The following is a 20,159-nucleotide window of genomic DNA, read 5'->3' on the forward strand; positions in this document are numbered from 1 at the left end:
TACATTGTATGGCATCGTATTGCATTGTAAAACAATACAGATACAAACAGATTTGATCCAAAGTCACTTTATTGACATAAACCAAAACACGCCATACAATCTGAAAGCTGAACAAATATAAACAAGTGTACAAAAATATTTTTCAAATGATTTGTAAACTGCATCATGTAGTTCATGTAGTTCATGGAGTTCCATTTCACCAGAAGTCTTCATCTGCCTCTTCATGTGAGAAAGCAGTAACACTACAAAAAAAAAAACATTTTGAGAAGTTTGACAAACATATCCTGAGTAGATCTTTAGTCTGATTGTCATCAGAACTTCCACTGAACCTTTAGTCAGATCTGCATACAGACATGAACACAGACACACAATCTGTACCCCAACACCCACCCACCCCATTTTCCCAGGCCGTGCAGGCTGTGTGTTACCTGTTGTCTTTATCAGATAAGATGTCCAGCTCTGGGCTTCTGCGCTCAGCCTCCTCCTTCTTTGGACTCTGTAAAATCCATTTCACACATTCACTCCACTGAACAGACAGCTGCACCAGACAAACCCCACAAAATATCCACTCACTCTCCTCCGCTAAAGGGGAAGCAGCCAGCGGCATGGAGAAATGTGAGATTTAGTGCTCTGTGTGTGTGTGTGTGTGTGTGTGTGTGAGTGAGTGAGTGAGTGAGTGAGTCCGTGTACCTGTCCGTGTGTGTGTGTGTGTGTGTGTGTGTGTGTGTGCACCTGTTGACGCTCACTCTCTCCTCCCTGCATGACCATCCTCATGTAAGTCTGGAGCGGGTCGGCCGGGTTAGACGCAGGGCCCCTCTCAGGCTCCAGCTGTTGGCTGGCCTCCACCTGCTCCCTCTGCTCTTCCTGGGAAAGGCCCTCCACCTCCTGCCCCCTCTTCTCTGCACCTCCTAGCTCCACCTCCGCCTCTTGGCTCTCATACTGCGCCTCCTGCAGGAGCTGGAGATAAAGGGACAAGAGGGGAGGAGACAGCAGACATGTTGTTAGTGGTGCAGGGATGCTTGCTGTCTGGGAACACTCTTCAGGACTCCCCAACACCCACCCTCCTACGCGCACACACACACACACACGAACGCACAGACAGCCACACACACACACACACACACACACACCCACACACACACACACCCACACACACACACACACACACACACACACACACACACACACACACACACACACCCTCTCCTGTTCTAGTCTCTCCAGCTCCCTTAGCTCCCTCTCCTGGGCCTGCCGTTGCTCCCTCTGCCTCCTCTCCTCTCGCCTCTTCCTCTCCATCTCCCAGCGCAGCTCCTCCTCCTCTTCCTCCTCCTGTCTGGCTGCCTCCACATGGGCCTGAGCTGCACCTGTGGGTCCGACAGGTAACCAGTGGTGTCAGTGGCGTAGCTGAGGAACAGGTCACAAACCCAACGTCCAGGAATTTGGGTAAGACTACTATAGAGACCAGGGGCAGGATGGGGGGAACATGCGTAGGACTGAGGGCACTCACTGGGCTGGGTGGGTACAGGGGGGGAGGCGTCGTGCCCCTCAGGGGCCTCCTCACTGACACGGATGCCCTCCTCTTGGAGAAGCTCTGGAATGTGACTGGGCTCTGAGAGAGAGAGAAGAGAGAGAGAGAGAGAGAGAGAGAGAGAGAGAGAGAGAGAGAGAGAGAGGAGAGTGAAAGAGGGGGAGAGAAAGAGAGAGATTGAGGGAGAGAGGAGAGAGAGATTGAGGGAGAGAGGAGAGAGAGATTGAGAGAGAGAGAGAGGGGAGAGAGTGAAAGAGGGGGAGAGAGATAGACAGAAAGGAAGAAGTAGAAGAAAAAAAAGGCACAAAGAAGCTCTTTCAGTGCAGCCTAGAATGCAGCGCACCCGCGCCGAATACATAATCACCTCTGCCATTGTGGGCTTCTCAGTGGAGGGTGAAAGGACATTTTTATTGATCAGTTGCATGTTAATTAAAAACAGACACCTCACAGAGTGGTGGGAAGCAACTCAAGGGCATTTCATTTGAGATAATTTTGGCAAATAGTCTGGAGAGGCTACATGCCAATACTCTTTTCATCGCACATTTGTATCAAATGCATTACAAGACAGAAAGCTGGAATAGTGCTTGTATGATTTCCCTAACATTGTCAAAAATGACTGAAGAAGCCTTTTACACAGTAAATTGCACAAGTATTAGACATTGCAGTGCATTGGCCCCGGCCTTGGGCTTGTTTGTCAATGGCAGGAGCACCACAGAGCTGTTTCAGGCAGAACAGAATGCCAACCACAGAAACAACAAATACAGAATGGCAATGCATCTGTAGTCTGTATCTAAACAGACAGCATCAGCACCTGGTATGTCATATCATTCTCACTTTAGAATCACCAACAGGTTCTCCTAAGTATGATAGGGAAGTTCCAGATTGAACAAAATAGAAATTAGCTGTAGCAAACAAAGTACAGTATAAATCCACAGACAGACTGAGCAAGCATGAAGCAAGCATACAGTTCCATGGTCTGTAATTTGGGAGTAGGGCTAGGATGGGTCAGCAGCTAAAATGACCCTCAGGGTCGCTGGTTTGGTTAAGTTTCAGGCCAAAAGTGGGTGGAGGTTTTACCTGGTGAAGGTTCGGTCAGGTCATCAATGGCTATTTCTGCAGGTTGTGGAGAAGAGGACTCTGAACTTGAGACCTCTTGAGCAACATTTGGGGGACTAAGGGAAAGAATACAGTGAGCATCAATACCCTGTCCAGATGAGAGGACCCAGTGAACATCAATACTCTGTTCAGATGACAGGACACAGTGAGTGGACTGACGGTGTGGAGGGTACCTGGAGTGCTGGCGGCTGGTGCTCTTAAGCTGGGGGCTGCTGGGGTCACTGAGCATGGGGCTGAAGTCCCCTGACCGCCGGACTGCTGCTGGGATGGGGGACAGCTGCCGGGCTGGGGACGTGCTGCCGGCCAGGGGCACTGGCAAAGCCTCTGTGTGGGCCCGCCCATACGGCACAGGACAGACAGGTTACACACATACTCAAACAAACCGTCCAATGGCAGAGTACTGTAGAACCACACGGAGTCAACAGAAGTAACTAAGAGGTCAAAGTCTTGCTTAAGAATCTAAAACACTGACACTGAGAAGTGTGATATCTAATATATTACAACTGATTAATATATTGGGATGAAGAACAACATCCAATACAATCCACTTCACTGTTAGTGTCACTGTAATGTCATGATGCAACTGTGTAATGTAAGGAATGCTTTTCTCCATTCATCATGAATCTCCCCTGTAATGTCATGTATCCAACACATGACTGATGACTGTGTTGTAGGGGTTATGAGTGAATCAACTCTGTTGTGGGTCAGTACCTTCCAGCAGCTCTCGTCTTGGCTGATGTTTAGCGATGGAGACCGGTGTGGAGGAGAGGCGTCGAGGTGCGGGAGAGAGGCTCCGCTGCGGAGGGGTCACCTCTCCCGCTAGTGGGGCTCGGCCGTAGCTGACGGGCGGCAGGTCCGACTCTCTGACTGGGGGACGCACGTCGACTCGTGGGGCCGGCAGGTCAGAGGCGAAGGTCACCCGCTGGTGCGCCAGTGACAGGGCCTTGGCGTGGTGGTGGTGGTGTTGGTGGTGGTGGAGCGCGGTGGGCTTGTGCCGCGTGGGCGACTGGGCTCTCTGTGGAAGCGCGTGGGAGACGGCGGCGTGTAGCGCCCTCTGCTGGTAGCTGCGGTAGGCTTCCTCCAGGGTCTCAGCCTCCTTCTCCAGCTCGCGGATGCGGGCCTTGGCCCCGGCCACCAGCTCCAGGTCCGAGTCCGGAGAGACGCTGCGGTCCCGCCAGCCGCCCCCCCGCGCACCCCCGCCCGCCTGCGCCCGCAGCACGTCCCTGTCTACATACATGTTGGGGGGAAGCAGCCGGTCAGCATTCAGCTCCAGCACCGTGCGGTCCACCAGGGATGGCTTGGGGTTACGGAGAACCTCATTCTCTAAGGCTGGACCGGATGCACACACACACACACACACACACACACACACACACATCACACCATGCAAAGACAGGATGGAGGGAAGAGGGGGAACAGAGTGAAAAGGAGGGAAAAGAGAGGTTGAGGATGCAGGAAGAGTCAATGGCCCGCCACCAAAAGACAGATGTTTCTTTGTTTCTTTCTTGAAGAAACTCTAGTAGACCTCTAGATGGAATTAAAGATGAAATCTGATAACTACAAGAGGATTTCACAACTGATTACTACAGACTAACTACAAGTGGATTCCAACTGAGCCCAGTGACGGCCAACGCGCCCCACCCCCCCAGGGTCCCCGTGTACCTAGCTGAGCTTGGCGCAGCTGCATCTTGATGTCCTCGGCGTGGGTGGCCATCCACTGGCTCCTCTCCTCACACTCCAGCAGCTGGCTCTTCAGCTGGGCCACACGCTCCACCTGCAGCACAGCCCAGCGCCACTTAAACACACTCACCAGGGAGCAGCACAGCAACAACAACAACAACAACAACAACAACAACGCCAGAGTCGTCATCATCAGTATCATCACCCAAACACTCCAGTCATGAGGTCACATCCTGAAGCAGGCTCTGGGGGAGCGTGTGTGTGTGTGTGAGTGTGAGTGTGTGTGAGAGTGTGTATGTGAGTGTGAGTGTGTGTGAGAGTGTGTATATGAGTGTGAGTGTGTATGTGAGTGTGTATATGTGTGTGTGTGTGTGTGTGTGTGAGAGTGTGAGAGTGTGTATGTGAGTGTGTGAGTGTGTATGTGAGTGTGTATGTGAGTGTGTATGTGAGTGTGTATGTGAGTGTGTGTGTGTGTGTCTGAGTGTGAGAGTGTGTATGTGAGTGTGAGTGTGTATGTGAGTGTGTGTGTGAGAGTGTGTATGTGAGTGTGAGCGTGTGTGTGTGTGTGTAAGAGTGTGTGTGTGTGTGTAAGAGTGTGTGTGTGTGTGTAAGAGTGTGTGTGTGTGTGTGTGTGAGTGTGTGTGAGTGTGAGCGGGGTGACTGACCTCCTGCTGCAGCTGGGCGTGCAGCACCTGCCTCTGGCTCTCGTGCTCCTCGTCCTGCAGCCTCTTGGCCGCCTCCAGCCTCCTGAGCTCCGTGTGCAGGGCCAGCTGCTCCGCCGACGGCTGGCTGAGAGCTGCACGGCACAACACAACACACCCATCAGCACATCCACAACACATCCACAACACAGCACACCCATCAGCACGTCCACAACACAACCACAACACAACACACCCATCAGCACATCCACAACACAACACACCCATCAGCACATCCAAAACACAACACACCCATCAGCACATCCACAACACAACCACAACACAACACACCCATCAGCACGTCCACAACACAACCACAACACAACCACAACACATCCACAACACAACACACCCATCAGCACATCCACAACACAACCACAACACAACACACCCATCAGCACGTCCACAACACAACCACAACACAACCACAACACAACACAACCACAACACAACCACAACACAACACAACCACAACACATCCACAACACAACACACCCATCAGCACATCCACAACACAACCACAACACAACACACCCATCAGCACGTCCACAACACAACCACAACACAACCACAACACAACACAACCACAACACATCCACAACACAACACACCCATCAGCACATCCACAACACAACCACAACACAACACACCCATCAGCACGTCCACAACACAACCACAACACAACCACAACACAACACACCCATCAGCACATCCACAACACAACCACAACACAACACACCCATCAGCACATCCACAACACAACCACAACACAACACACCCATCAGCACATCCACAACACAACACACCCATCAGCACATCCACAACAAAACCACAACACAGCACACCCATCAGCACATCCACAACACAACCACAACACAACCACAACACAACACACCCATCAGCACATCCACAACACAACACACCCATCAGCACGTCCACAACACAACCACAACACAGCACACCCATCAGCACATCCACAACACATCCACAACACACCCATCAGCACATCGACAACACAACCCAAGTCCCCAGACCATCCCCGACCCCTGTGACTGGGAGCTGCAGCCCTTCACACACACACTTGAGAATGTGGTGCATGATTCAGAGTGGGATGTGATGGTACATGCATTTGGGAGAACAGCGGGAGTAACCTGTAAAAAAGATATGCACTGCACCGGAGGACATGCAGAAATGTGAAAAATGCACGCCTGCACGACAAGACTCCGGACACAAACAACAGGAGGCCTCCGTTGCAGTGTTGAATAATACGTAATTAGTGAGGTATGAGGAGTCGTGAGTGTTTGGTCATCTCAGGTCCAGTGGGTCCCAGAGCGAGAGGGAGGGGGAGGCAGAGGGTGGTCATTGTGCTGGGCGCTCTGTGTCTTTTGCTTAATGAAGCACGCTGCCAGTGTTGATGTGCCTACTGATCCCCTCCGGCTCTCTGCGGACAGGAAGAGCATTGTGCCCCTCGGAGGGGAGGGTGGCCTTGGCTCAGGGCCCTCGCCAGAGAAGGGGCCTCTGTGTTTCTCTCCAGCGGCCCCTCGGGCCCCCGGACCCCCTCCTCCTGCCTTCGCTCCCTTTCCCAGGACTAGTGTTGGGCTGCAAACACAGCCAAGAAGCCCAGCATTGACAGGCAATGTGCATCCAAAAGGAGCTTTTTTCTTTTGTTTTGTTTTTTTTTTTAAAGGGGGGGGGGGGAGTCGTGCCCTGTCCCAGTTTGCCCCTTGTGGACTAATATCTGTGCAAGCGACTGTGAAAAGCTTCACATGGAGGCATGGAAAAACAACAAACAAACTAAATACTTAAGACAGACTCCAGCTGTGTCTTCTTAGACTGGAAAGTTCCAGTAACATTGTAAAGCAATAAGAAAAAGAAAGAATTGAGCTGCAAAGCCTAGCTTTAAGCAGATTTGACATTTTAACTTCCTTGTCTAAGTTCACCTCTGGTGCCGTAATCCTGAGTATATGCTCCAGCACCCTCTCTGGTCGATGCAGATTACTTTCTCAGAGACAGTGGCAGCGTGCCCTAACTCTTAACTGCATCTGTGCCAGAGCAACCTCTGAACTGCGGCCAGCCAGGAAGAGGTGACATGCTGTTGGCGGTCGCGTCTCACCTTGGCGCAGGTGTCGGTTGTCCTCCTGCGCCTCCTCCGCCTGCTGCGTGAGCAGGCGCACCTGTGCCTGCAGCTCCACCCTCTCCCTCCTCAGCGCGGGGTAGTCGCTCATGCTCTCCAGCCGCTCACGCAGCAGCTCGTTCTGCTGGCCCACCAGAGAGCTCTGGGACTGGGCCGTCTCCAACTCCATCTGCCAGTCACAATGGCACATGGGCTCAGCACAGACAGTCACATAGCAAAAGAGGGAGCCATGAAAGCGGTCACTTGATATCAGATAATTGGTATTTGAAACAAACATCTCCTTCTCCCCCCCTCCCTCTGTCTGCTTCACCCAGAACAACATCGGAGGACTAATTTTGGACTGAAATCCTGAATCCCTAAATGCTGCCTCTGACTTTCTCTTGGATTCTGACTGATTACTCAAATCTATGACTCACTGAGAAAATTCAGAAAAAACACCTACATTCCACTAGCCTTTGGGAACACGAGTCCACTATACACTTTTTACCTTTAGTCGTTTCACCTCGGCGAGAGCTTGACTGTGCTCTTGTAGTTTAGCATCAATCGCAGATGCCTCCTTCTGAATTCTTACAGTCTCCTCTGTTAGAACCAACACACATACAGTACATAAACAACATCAGTTACAAAAATAAACAGATTTGACTGATCTGACAGATTTTACTTTAATATGTCACTAAATTCATGCACTAACCTTTATTTCTCTTCTCATTTCCTGACAGCTGTTCAGTTCTCCTAACATAGTCTGCCTTCAGTTCCACTTGGTATCTAATGAGAGAAGAGGACAGAAAAAAAATCACAAAAACCAATAAGCTGCACACACAACACAAACCCAAAGGGAAGCCGTGACACTAGAAAACCACAACTTGTTAACAATGTATGTGGTGATTCCATAAATGTTTCATGAGTTTGTGACTTTTGGTGCGTGGCAGTCATAAAGCCAGAATGCATTGTGGGACAAAAGAGTCACGCTGGCCCCAGAAACGCCCTGCGTGTGTGTGCAGCACTGCGGCTGGCCTCAGCTGCTTGCTGCCTGCTCTCGGTGTGTTAGCCTTGCCTCCAGCCTGCTCACCTAATGCTTACTGACAGCTGCCCACACTTGCCAGATTTACGGCCTATAAATAAATACAGAGTGGCTGGAGAGGTGGGGAGGGGACAAACCTGTTACAATGCCATAATCACTACATTAATCACCACTGTGTACACTCGGGACAACAGCAGGGCTTCAACCCCCTTTGAAGTCAACAGAGTGAGTAAGGAACAATACTCACAAACACCAAATAATTCATACACATCACACAGCAAGAGTAATGACCATTCACAGTTACATAAAAAGGGAGATACTACAGATACTGGTGCCTAAGAATGAGCCGGCCACACACAGAACGGCACTCTACAAAATGCCATCTACACAACAGTGACACCTACTGGTTCAGTATAGAGCATGCATTGAAGTAATGTGGCCACAAGGACCAGGTTTATGAGACTGGAACAGATTATTTGCACACCTGGCCAGTTCATTCTTCAACTTTTGGTCATAGGTATCCTCCATGGTTTTTACTGCCAGTTCTCTTCTTTTCAGCAGGTCTTCGGTTACTTTGGTTTTCTCCTCCTGTAGCTTACATGTTCTAGTTAAACAAGATGTAGCATGAGAGTTGGTGGGACTCATGCCATGAAACACACACAGTGACATAGTTCAGACTTGTATGGACCTACTTTTCAAACGCTTCAGCTCTTTGCCTTAACTCAGCTTCTCTGTTGCGCACAGTTTCTATCTCCTTCAGCAAGGCCTGCCTCTGCATGTAGATCTCCTTTTCTTCAATCTGGAGTTGGAATCACAGTTTCAAACATATTTTCCACATCTTTTACAATATAAGACATCTTTTGCACAATAGGACCTTGTTGCTTGACCTGGAACACATACTGCACCTTCACTTTCTTAAATTCTTCACTTAAAGCTAAAGGAGAACTTTTCACATAGATCTGTTTCTCAAGGTCACAGAGTACTGTTGGTATAGGGAAAAAACGATTAGTTCTTTAAAATCATGCCCCCGTTCTTTTTTTTTTCCATACCGACAGTACTCAGTGAATTTAAGAAACAGAGATCTATGTGAAAAAAGGCCGGAGTGCCATACTAATGATGCTAATAAAAAAACAGCTTGGAGAACACCTCAAGCAATGTTCAATCACAGTGCACTGAATGGATGACTGCCAGTAAGATCCTACCTGCTGTTGCTTCTGCAGTCGCTCGATGGCATTCTTTTCTCTGTGAATTAAGGCCTCAGATTTCATCTCATGAGTTCTCTCCATATCTCTCCTAAAATCCAAAATCTCTTTCTGAGCCTTTTCCTTCTCTTCCATCTTCACTTTTGCGATTTCCACATCCTTCAAATGTTGAAGCTGGCACATTTTTTATGGTTAAATGGTATTTAAGGTTCTGGACAGAGATTATGCATTGAATAATAATGATATTAACAATTCCCCAACATACAGGACACAAGTCAACAACAGTCGATGGAATGAAATAGCACACCCTGTTGAAGATGTGAGTCATAAAGGTGCAGTGATTGTGTATACCTTTGTGTTGATTTCAGCCTGTGCTTGTTCCTCAATCTCTTTTCTATATTCGGCAAGTCTAGCCTCAAATGTATGCCACTTGTTTCCTCGGGAACGGAGAACCTCATACTCTTCATCGATCATCTGCATCTTTTCCACTGTAAGCATATAAAAGAGGCCCTCAATTACATTTCTGCGGTCAAATTAAGTCAGATTTACATAAAATCTTCACTTTATGAAGTAGCATCAACTAAACCAGCGCTATGAAAGTATACCAAGAGATTCTTTAAAGGCTTCAGAGTTGCTGGTTTGCGTGTTAGCATCACTGCAGTCCCTGTGTATATGGTGGTCTATTAACTCTGTCAGAAGATTCATCAAAAAGCCTGTGAGGAAAAGCAGAACTTACTTCCACAGAAAACAAGACACAGAATATAGAAAAACGATGTTCAGAAGGAGGGATTGTAAGGTTGTCCACTGTACCTTTCTGACTCTCTCTCTGAATGCTTGATGTCTGTATGTAAAGAAAACACATAGAAGATCAAACAATATTTACTCCTCTGGAAATGTTGTCACTGCTATGGATTCAATAATGCAGTGCTTACCAAAGACTTATACAGAGATGAGCGGGGACTGATTTTCATGAGTTGAAGAATGTCTCTGGTTGAAAAACACTAAAAATGACCATAAAGAAATTATAAGTGTAAAACATCACCAAAGGATACAACATACAGATAAAGTGACAGACGGTAAATGCAAATGCAAAATTGTGTTCATTTATTTTTAAGACACAGTAGCTCTCACCTTTTCTGTGTTCATGCCAGATTCAGGATAAAATACAGACAGGGTATATTCATAGCCTGAACTCTGCAAGTGCTCAATTACCAAGCTGTTAGAGGCAATCTCTATGACAGAAGATGTTTTTACAGGGACTGATTTGGGCAGACTCTCTCCAGTTAAAAAGGGGTGCTTTAACTCCTGAATAAGCTGGTTCCGAAGCTGGGTCTGGAAAAGTAAACAAAACAAATGGTAAATTCTGCAGATGTAACAAAGTCATTGCACTTTCATTGTTAAACAAAGCTGATTAAGGTTTACATTAATAACATTAATCAATGTGAATAGCAAAGAATAAATTACACTGTATACAAAACTGTGGAAAATGTTAGGTTTCAGTGGGTTTTCAATCACTTTGAAGGACAGACTGAGGCTACTCCATAACATAAAAAAATAAGAAAAATCTCCTGCAAATGAAGTTTAGAAAAAGGGCACAATCTGCAGAGCAGATTCTGAAACTTTCCTGACAAAACCAGTGAACAGATGCAAGGGAGACGGAGAGTGTCTTTCAAGTCCAAGTCAGGACTTCTTAAACAGCATTTTGGATAAGCTACAACTGCAGTAGCAGTAGAAGTAACAACTTTACTGTACTGTTGTTGGCGACGCGTGCCACTTGCCTACTCTCCCGCACCACTCGTCTACTGTTTCCACTGTCCTGCGCTACTGTTCCGTGCCACTCGCCTACTGTCTCCTGCTACTGTCCCATACCACTTGCCAACTGTTAAATGGGTTAGGGTTAGAGTTAGGGTATAGTTGGCAAGTGCGACGGGACAGTGGTGTAGGAGAGTAGGCGAGAGCCACTGGACAGTGGTACGGAACAGTAGGCGAGTGGCATGGGACAGTGGTGCTGGATGGCAAGTGAGTGGCACAAGACAGTAGGCAAGTTGCACAGGAGTGATGGGCACCAACAACAGTACAGTACAGTTTCTGCTCCAACTGCCTCTCTACAACTGACATACAGTTGAAAATGTTGCATTATTCAGAATCAGAGGGGATTTAGCCTAGGCCTAATTCACAAATGGCAACAAAGGCTAATATAAGCAAGCAGCTTTTGACGCTTTTAAGTCAGTGAGGTATTATATTAGTTTATTAATTACTTATGATAGTGAGTTCTCTCTGACAAGAAGAAACAACTGCAGGGCTAATGCTTGCTCAAATTGAAGTGTCCGGAGGAGGAGGGCAATATGACATCAGACATATTCAGGGCAGAGTTGTGCCCTGAAACTAGACAGATAAATCCCAAAATTCACATGGTAGAAAATATCTAAGACTAGGTCAGATTGCCCTGGACCTAAGAAAGACAGTCATGGGTCTATATTTAAATGGACTACTCTCTGAAATTGGTTGGGGTTAGCTTAGATTGCGTTTTATGTTCAGACCATTTGACTTAACTGTCAAAGACATAGCCTAATGCAATGGCCAGTAAGCATCCTAACAAACTTGCAAGTAAAGCGACCGGTTCCATGTGTGTATCAAGGACCACTGTGGCAGGCTCACCATACAAAGTCATCGGGGAGCTAAAAGTGGCAAATCTACATTGTAATTTACTTGCACCGATAGATTGTGTTAGAAAAGTAGACTATCTGGACGAAGAAACTGGAAACGAACTCAAACTGAAAATGGCCAAGCTATTTAGATTATTTGTTTCTGTAAACAGCTGTAAACAAATAAGCAAAACATACCTTCAGAGTGTCAAGAACTCCACGCTTTTTGAATGTCTGATACAGCCTCTTCCTCATCTCATCTGGTGAGAGGGACTCCTCTTTACCTCCTGACATCCTAATGAAATGTGTGAAAATTAGCCTAGTAATGCAATGGTCACCAGGTCATCTCACCTACAACTTGATTAGTAAGTTTTCTAATGAAAGTGTTGCAACAAAACGCGTGCGACAAAATAAGAAAACATTGAAAGGGGCAGTTATTGTATGCCTTAGAAACCAAACTGGCTTCAATTGTTTACAAGCCCAAAAGAGAGGAGGAGTGAGTAACGAACTTGCCGACAAATTCAAATGACTGCGTTCGTCTCACTTCCGGGTTCATATGGCATACACTTTTACCCATGATATTTTTGATTATTTTGACCTATACATTATCTGAAATGAAACGCGTTAGTTATATATTAAGTTGAAAAATACTTCATCGTTTTATTTGAATTTTATTTTATATGAAATACTACTCAACCACTACAAGCACACGTGATCTGACGTCATCTTCATGCGACAGCAGAAAAGGGTTCTCTCAGACGTCTAGAATTTCCCGTTGTTTTTCAGGTAAAATATTATTACAGATAGTTTTCTTTTTATGTGCAAACGTACAAAACTAGTAAATGCTATTATGTTCTTTATTTTGCCGTTCAATCAATTGTCTTACAGATCTGGGAAAGTTGTTATCTGGGTAATAAACAATAGCCCCTTTAATTAACGTTAGCTAGCTAGCGTTAGGTTTTAAAATGACGGTGTAACTTAGGTTATATCCCTCAAGCTGCTGCTTTGGAGATTAATTGAAGACACATTTACTTATGAACATCAACGCATTGCCAGCATACAGCTTTGCATTTGGACCCTTTCGAAGGCAGAAACATAAGATTGAAGTTAACGTTACCAGTTGTTACCTTAGCTTGCTAACATAAAATATATTTGCTCCCACAGATCTAAAAGAAAATATGTCTGGAAGTTTTTATTTTGTTATGGTTGGGCATCATGATAATCCTGTCTTTGAGATGGAGTTTCTACCTCCTGGTAAAGCGGAGTCAAAGGTTTGTCAGTTTCATTAAGTAGTGTACTGTTTTTAGTGTTATGGTTTTATCCTGTGGTAACCATAGACTGTAAAAAAACATTTTGTACTTTTTGTAGGATGACCACCGTCATCTGAACCAGTTTATCGCACACGCAGCGCTTGATCTGGTTGATGAAAACATGTGGCTGTCAAATAATATGTACCTCAAAACTGTAGATAAATTCAATGAATGGTTCGTCTCTGCTTTCGTCACAGCTGGTCATATCCTTTACTTGTGTCTGTCATACTGCTCGGTGTTTTCTTCCTAAAAGCTTTCTACATTAGGCTACTTGGTATCAAGGACGCTTTGGAGAACAGCATTTTCTGGTACTATGTTTTGCTATGAGATACAAACGATGAAATTTACTGTTGAATTTGGCAAGCTGACATTATGCTTCTATTGAAAATCAGTTTGGTTTGACCTAACACATCTGAAGAATTCAGACCAACATTTTTTCATCACTCATAGTTTACTTCAGCACATCTGTTTGTCAAGGATGTAAGCCGAAGTACACATGAAATGTTGCTGGCTTACCTTGTCTGTTGGTTTGTGTAGAATGTAAGGATTAGACATATGGCCTACCCTATTAGAACTAGAACCATCCATGGATTTGACTTTTGAGAAAAATGTGTAAACTTTAGTGGGCCTATTACAACCTTATGTCTTGAGAACTAGATTACTATACCACATGTTATGCCTTAACTCCCCTTGTCTACATATGAGATTCATCATGCTTCATGATGTACGACAAGAGGATGGAATTAAAAACTTCTTCAGTGATGTTTATGACCTATACATCAAGGTAGGTAATGTGTTTGTTTAGAGTTTTAAAAAAATGCTTAAAGTTACTGTCAATGTTGATTAATCTCCATTTGTTTTATTTATAGTTTGCAATGAATCCATTCTATGAAGTTAATGCACCAATACGCTCAACGGCCTTTGACAGAAAAGTGCAGTTTCTTGGCAAGAAGCATCTTCTCAGCTGATTTCAAGGACTGGAATTTTATATTCTGGTGATCATGTCTGGGTGGTTGTATATAGGACCATTTCCCTCCTGTATAAAGTTCTCTCTCTCTTTTGTGTGTGTGTGTGTGTGTGTGTGTGTGTGTGTGTGTGTGTGTGTGTGTGTGTGTGTGTGTGTGTGTGTGTGTGTGTGTGTGTGTGTGTGTGTGTGTGTGTGTGTGTGTGTGTGTGTGTGTGTGTCTTTTTATGTCTCATTGTTTGTTTGCAGTAATATAATTATATTATGGAAGTTCTTTAATTATTTTCTTTTTGATTGTCATAAATCAGTAATAAATGTATTATTAATTACAGTGTTTCAGTCATCAATATCCAGCTGCTCCTCTGCCCACCACTAACTTGGCTTTTCTAAGCTTTTGCTAAAATGGAGAATGGAGAATTCTGAAAACCCACCAAAACAATAGCAATACAACTATTTGTTTTTCACTTATATGTGTTTTGCCATCAATATCCTCATCCTCACTAGTTTTCTGTTTCATCATGTTGCAAACCTTTAATCATTTAGTGCATTATATCTTATAAATCATTATAAAATCATATATTTTATAATGATTGCCAGAAAGGTTCCTCAGAATGTATTATCTATTCTAACATATGCACTTTATGCATAAAGTTTTTTTTTCTTCCGAATTTTTGTTCTTCAATTTTGTGTCAACGATTCCCGGTACACTGAAAGACCGGGGTGCACGAAACCTGGTGGGATGACACAGAACCATTGTTTTCATTTTGTTCTGTTCATGGGCCATACAATAAATTAATATATGTGTACATTTAGTGACTGTATACTACGTGCACACACACACACACTCATGAACACGTGCAAACACACACATAAAGATACATGCACACATGCAGGCACACAAACACATAAACACACATACACGCATAAACACACACACACTCCCATAAAGACACACATACACATACAGTACCACATTTAGTGAGTCCTAGGTCACTAATTTCTAGGTCCACACTTTCCCGTATTCTATGACTGATATGACAAATAAGTAGTACTTTCCCACTCTATACATTTGCATAGCCGTGTCCTTTCCACCACCTGGTGCCATTTCTCTCAAATCCACCTTACTATTTAAAGATCAACCAGATCACTATTGCTTCCTCATACACAGGTGTTTAATAGCTACCATCAGCTGTTCCTGTGCTTCTTTATTTTCTTTACTCGTATGCCATTTTTATTCATATTCTTGCCAGATGGCTGTCTTTAAAAGTACAAACTTGAAGTGTCAAAAATTAACGATAATGATTTAAAGCAACTGAAGGAATACATTTTGTTGAGCTCTTTAATGTACTTTGTACTGTAACATCCCAAATTAATTTTGATAGTATGTGGTCATAAGGACAGAAAACACACATGTTGTTCCACCAGCCTATTTCATCAAAATATATTATCAGTTAACAAACTAGTGGTTATTTATCCGTGCCAACACTGAAGTTGTTGTATTTAAGACCGGACCACTAAATGTATTTGTGCTTATGTGCAAATGTGCCATTAGTGATCTAATTCGTGTTTTAGAGATTTAGATAAAATGAACTCATACTAGAAAATGTAGACTGAGCCTTAATGGGTCAAGCTTAACTGTAAGACAGTGATGTGTGTCTGTGCTTTGTGAGGGACACACTGCAGTGTTAAATATGGGATGTTGCAGGGTGTGGTGCTGAAGAAGTGTGCTCTTGTGCCTTCATGAATGAACAGAGCCAGACCAGTTTTATTTCAGTCAGCCATCCCTTGTGACCTAAATCAACCCACTGTTCATCACTAAACTATATCAGGCCATGGCACTGTCTGGAACTTACTTCTTAACTGACCACTGATAAATAATCAATGAGATAATTTTTGTCATACTTATTTTAATCTCTGCATCTACAACGAGTAGTTTTATAGAAAGTGATCTAACATCTTGCAATCCTATTATTTTACAAACTGGCAGAATGTTATAAATATTTCTATCATACATTTTGGCACTTCTATATCCAACATCACAAGTGTACATTTCATCTACAGTGTAAAAATACCATCACCAAAACAGTATTTGTATTTTAGTTTGAGGAATTGAAATTACTTATTAAAATATATTTATTGCAACTTCTCACTGTAACAATATTAGAATATAGTGCTTTATTTATCATAACAATACATCAAATGTTGACCATTGATTTCAAGCTCTGAATTAAACATTTTACACTGATCTGTCGTCTACCCTTCATATTAGCTTCAGCAAATTAATCACGGGCTCCAGCCCAAAACGTCTGAGTAAAGTTCAATGGAATGTCACCAAGTGGGACCATCCAGTGCTTATTAGTGTGTCTGTCCATGTGCAATAAGCATTGACATTATGTGTGAGTGGGGAGAGAGATCCTTAGGGTTTTACCAGTTGTTATATCATGTATTAGTTCTCACACAATTAACAACAGGCACCAGAGCGGGGTTTCCTGTGCAGGCTGACAGTGTCCGTTGGCATAAGATGCTCTGTTCGCTCCTCCATGGCCAGTACCCGCCTGACAGCCTCCTCAAAGGCCGCAGCTACGTTGGTGGAGTCTTTAGCACTGGTCTCATAGTACGAGTAGTTTCCGTTCTCCTGGCACCACTGCTGTGCCTCCTCAGAAGATACCTGCCGCTCCGTTACGTCCAGCTTGTTCCCTAGCACCACGAATGGGAAACTCTCCGGCTCCTTAACGTCTGCGTAGTAGATGAACTCTTTCTTCCAGTTGCCCAGGTTGTGGAAGCTCTGGCTGTCATCTACACTGAAGGTGAGCAGGCAGCAGTCAGAGCCCCGGTAGAATGGAGTCCTGAGGCTGCGAAACCGCTCCTGGCCTGCTGTGTCCCAGATCTGCATAGTCACCAGGTGACCATCCACCTCCAGGTCCTTATTGAGGAATTCCACACCAATGGTGTGGAAGAGATGAGTGTCAAATTTATTGGTCACATAACGGTTCATCAGGGAGGACTTCCCGACTCCACCATCTCCCAGCAGAATGACTTTCAGCAGGGATGATTTGGATGCCATGGTTCAGATCAGGGGTCTTCTATACTTATAGTCTGAAAAAAAAAATAATGAATGGACTTGATACCTTACAGTGATTATATGTTTGTTTAGCTATGTACAATTGCTTTAGTTATGAGCAGGGTGTAGTGGTAAAATAAGAGGTGGGTAAACTATGAATTAGTGATCATGGTGAGGTGGACTGCGGTATCAGATTTTTATTAGAATATGTTTGATGATGGTGGAGGTTATTGTCCAATGTTTATAACAATACCAGTGGTATTAAATGGTTCCTAGAGTGTTGATGAGTGTACATATTGTGAATGTGAATACTACAGAGTGATTTATTAATGTTAAAAGTTGCAATTGGTGAATAAACTCTTTTGAGAGGTGGATAAACTCTAATAAGAGGTGGATAAACTATATCTCTGAAATTTCAGAGGTGGATAGCCTTGACTACACCCCTGTTTATAACCATATATGAGTTATGGTAGTTTTGAGCTTTATTTTGAAAGAGGAAGCACCGACCTCTGACATGTGACGGTTAAATCTTGAGGTGTCCAGGGAGCCCAGTAATCTGCAGAAATTAACATTTTAGGCCTAATTTCCCTTTAAATAATTTACACTAAGATACATATCACCAAAATGTTACAGAAACATACATTAATGTTAGTAAAAATTATCCTAACTGAATTAAATTGGCCTAAATAGTGTCTGATTTTAAACAGCAACTACCTGCTTATCAAGACACCAGGGTGCTTTTAGTGACATGCAGTATTTTCATGGCTCGCAGTGATGAACAGTTGATAAATTCGTGCATGGCCTGCTGATGCAGCTCACCAATGCGTTGTCAACTCTCGCTACTTCTCGACCTCTCAGCTGGTCAGGATCATGTGCTACACTTGGTCCTTGTGGTCACATGAATAGGCGGAAAGCGTCGGTCATTTTAACCAGCCAGTCACTGCTTGACCACCTGTAACAAAGGCGCAGAGGTAACGTTAATCCCATGGCCTAAATGCACCTGTGAAACACTGACTAAAATGAAATATGTCCATTTAGCAGGCCAGCACTTTCACTGACTTCCCTGTTTATTAATGAATTAACGCTAGGTTGCTCATGGGAGTGACGTAGAGCTTACCTAGAAAAGCCAGCTAACGTTAGCTAGCTAATAGTCTGTAAAATTAATCACCTTTCATGATCTAACGTTAGGTTGCAGAGCTCATGTTTCATTCATCTTACGTTAGATATTGTTGGTTAACTCTTAGATAAATAGATTAGTGTACATTATTGTAAATAGTGGTTGGAAAGCTTCTAGCGTTAAGGGGGCTGATTTGACAGTTAATGTGAACGTTAAATCAAACCAGAGTGAAACGTCAACACAGGTTCCATCTGTAACTTTACTTTTGCCGATTTTGCACCAAAGCCTTGAAAGCTTACACAACACGATCAGATACACTTACATTCAGACTTGTGCTGTTTTAAAGTCTCAAGGCGCCTGGGGAAAAATAAGCTAGCTAGACTACACGGAAGCAATAAGAGAGCAAACATTTGATGGTTTAGCTAAATTAGCAGTGCAACGGTATGGCTAAACCTTTCACATCTGACAGCAAAGGCCAAAAGCCCCCATGGCGATGCAAACCCCATTGAACGCAGATCTTATATACCAGCGAATCGATTTATATATTATATTTGTACAGATATACATTATTCGCTGTAGATGCTTACCACTAACAACAAGGAAGTTGGCTTGCTGGATGGCTAGCTTTTCTGCTAACGTTAACAGTAACTAGAACTAGCTGACGTTATACCTCACTACTGCTAAGAGCTAACGTCTGAACTTCAGTAAATGGCTAATTGACAGCTTATTTCACAGATAGTTGCAAGAGCGTACTTACCTTTTAAAGAGACGTACCCACATCTGACTAATTACTAATGTTTCCTTTTCAGTGTCCTCGGGTTATTCTTCCTATGGTGTTGCGGCATCCAGTGATATGGCGCTGCTAGGAAAGCCCAGTTTGCTACTGACTTGTCTCATGTGACCCAACCTTCACTACGGTCACACCTTGCTGTAATATGATGCATACCACTCATTTTGGATAGGCTACAGGAAAAAATAACTGGTAAGTACCTAAACTAATGTTTAACTCTCCGTCTCCTGTGAAAGAAAGGCTGATCTATGCTCATTCATGGTCTATCTGAAGTTTCAACTTGCGAATTGACCTAAGTTGCCAGGCCTAATAAACATCCAGAAATATTAAGGTGGGAAGTATTTTTTTTTTAACTAGGCAAAAAAGTAATTAATATGTTAAAAAGTTATTTATTTCAACTAAAAATGTTTCATTGGGTCTTGCAGTACATGTTCTGGGTCATCCATTTACAAGGTAGACCTGGATTACCACGCTGGCCCATTGGGCACAGGCCCAGGGGCCCAGTTCACAGGGGCCCTAAAACACCAAGCAGCATAAGCTGCTACTCCAGGGTTGATCCTTGAGAGACCTTCAAAAAGCCCCTCTAGCAACACAAAGGGCTACATGCCTTCCAGCCTGAATGGTCAGCAGTTGCTCACAACCAATATCTCCTATAATATAAAACTTAAAATAAACATTAAGTAGACATGGGAGAGCCGGGACAGTTGGAATGCGGGACGAATGAAACATTCAAATGGGACGAATTAAACAGTTTTCTCTGAATACAATGATGATAGACAGACATCCTTAGGTCAAAACATATAGGGCCCAATCTTACACCCGGCGCATTGTGACCCCAAACGCGACGCAAGTCTTGTTCCGTTCTCACACCCTAGACAGTGATGAATTTT

General features: G+C 44.3%; 3 protein-coding genes across 6 annotated transcripts; 1 reads left to right on the top strand and 2 right to left on the bottom strand.

Moving 5' to 3' along the window:
- Window positions 1-7: 7 nt before the first annotated feature.
- ofd1 (OFD1 centriole and centriolar satellite protein) lies at window positions 8-12,507 on the bottom strand. The gene is made up of 22 exons (XM_076263645.1): window positions 12,226-12,507; window positions 10,514-10,714; window positions 10,315-10,383; window positions 10,193-10,223; window positions 9,988-10,095; window positions 9,734-9,870; window positions 9,383-9,556; window positions 8,873-8,979; window positions 8,665-8,784; window positions 7,851-7,924; window positions 7,647-7,738; window positions 7,139-7,328; window positions 4,990-5,120; window positions 4,307-4,418; window positions 3,356-3,973; window positions 2,818-2,968; window positions 2,606-2,700; window positions 1,508-1,609; window positions 1,201-1,364; window positions 733-957; window positions 429-496; window positions 8-242 (listed from the first exon to the last, which is right to left on the bottom strand). The coding sequence occupies exons 1-22, from the start codon at window positions 12,319-12,321 to the stop codon at window positions 197-199; spliced, it is 3,111 nt and encodes a 1,036-aa protein (XP_076119760.1). The 5' UTR covers window positions 12,322-12,507; the 3' UTR covers window positions 8-196.
- Window positions 12,508-12,741: 234 nt separating this feature from the next.
- trappc2 (trafficking protein particle complex subunit 2) lies at window positions 12,742-14,632 on the top strand. Its single transcript, XM_076263650.1, has 5 exons — window positions 12,742-12,813; window positions 13,192-13,298; window positions 13,396-13,539; window positions 14,035-14,121; window positions 14,207-14,632. Exons 2-5 carry the CDS (start codon window positions 13,206-13,208, stop codon window positions 14,303-14,305), a joined length of 423 nt encoding a protein of 140 aa, XP_076119765.1. The 5' UTR covers window positions 12,742-12,813; window positions 13,192-13,205; the 3' UTR covers window positions 14,306-14,632.
- Window positions 14,633-16,190: 1,558 nt separating this feature from the next.
- On the bottom strand, window positions 16,191-19,375 carry rab9a (RAB9A, member RAS oncogene family). Of its 4 annotated transcripts, none has more exons than XM_076263647.1 (4): window positions 19,237-19,374; window positions 18,182-18,314; window positions 17,870-17,918; window positions 16,191-17,397 (listed from the first exon to the last, which is right to left on the bottom strand). In XM_076263647.1, exon 4 carries the CDS (start codon window positions 17,363-17,365, stop codon window positions 16,763-16,765), a length of 603 nt encoding a protein of 200 aa, XP_076119762.1. In that variant the 5' UTR covers window positions 17,366-17,397; window positions 17,870-17,918; window positions 18,182-18,314; window positions 19,237-19,374; the 3' UTR covers window positions 16,191-16,762. The 4 variants fall into 4 exon arrangements, with proteins under 4 accessions (XP_076119762.1, XP_076119761.1, XP_076119763.1 ...); XM_076263646.1 differs by having other exon boundaries at window positions 18,077-18,314; XM_076263648.1 differs by lacking the exon at window positions 18,182-18,314.
- Between the last annotated feature and the right edge of the window lie 784 nt (window positions 19,376-20,159).

The sequence above is a fragment of the Alosa pseudoharengus genome, unplaced genomic scaffold (assembly GCF_046254945.1).
Source record: "Alosa pseudoharengus isolate Yale_2024_CS ecotype anadromous, Long Island Sound unplaced genomic scaffold, YU_APseudo_1.1 YU_APseudo_1.1_scf_3, whole genome shotgun sequence".
Taxonomy (NCBI): domain Eukaryota; kingdom Metazoa; phylum Chordata; class Actinopteri; order Clupeiformes; family Clupeidae; genus Alosa; species Alosa pseudoharengus.

Bases quoted from the DNA above. Each gene is read 5' to 3' on its own strand.
- ofd1 (XM_076263645.1), bottom strand. From the start codon at position 12,321: ATGTCAGGAGGTAAAGAGGAGTCCCTCTCACCAGATGAGATGAGGAAG. The intron at 3,974-4,306 runs GTACACGGGGAC...CATCCGGTCCAG, and splicing joins GCTGCGCCAAGCTCAGCTAG to CCTTAGAGAATGAGGTTCTC. The intron at 497-732 runs GTGCACACACAC...TGGATTTTACAG, and splicing joins GAGAGAGTGAGCGTCAACAG to AGTCCAAAGAAGGAGGAGGC.
- trappc2 (XM_076263650.1), top strand. From the start codon at position 13,206: ATGTCTGGAAGTTTTTATTTTGTTATGGTTGGGCATCATGATAATCCT. The intron at 13,540-14,034 runs CATATCCTTTAC...TCCCCTTGTCTA, and splicing joins CTGCTTTCGTCACAGCTGGT to CATATGAGATTCATCATGCT. The intron at 14,122-14,206 runs GTAGGTAATGTG...TTTTATTTATAG, and splicing joins TTTATGACCTATACATCAAG to TTTGCAATGAATCCATTCTA.
- rab9a (XM_076263649.1), bottom strand. From the start codon at position 17,365: ATGGCATCCAAATCATCCCTGCTGAAAGTCATTCTGCTGGGAGATGGT.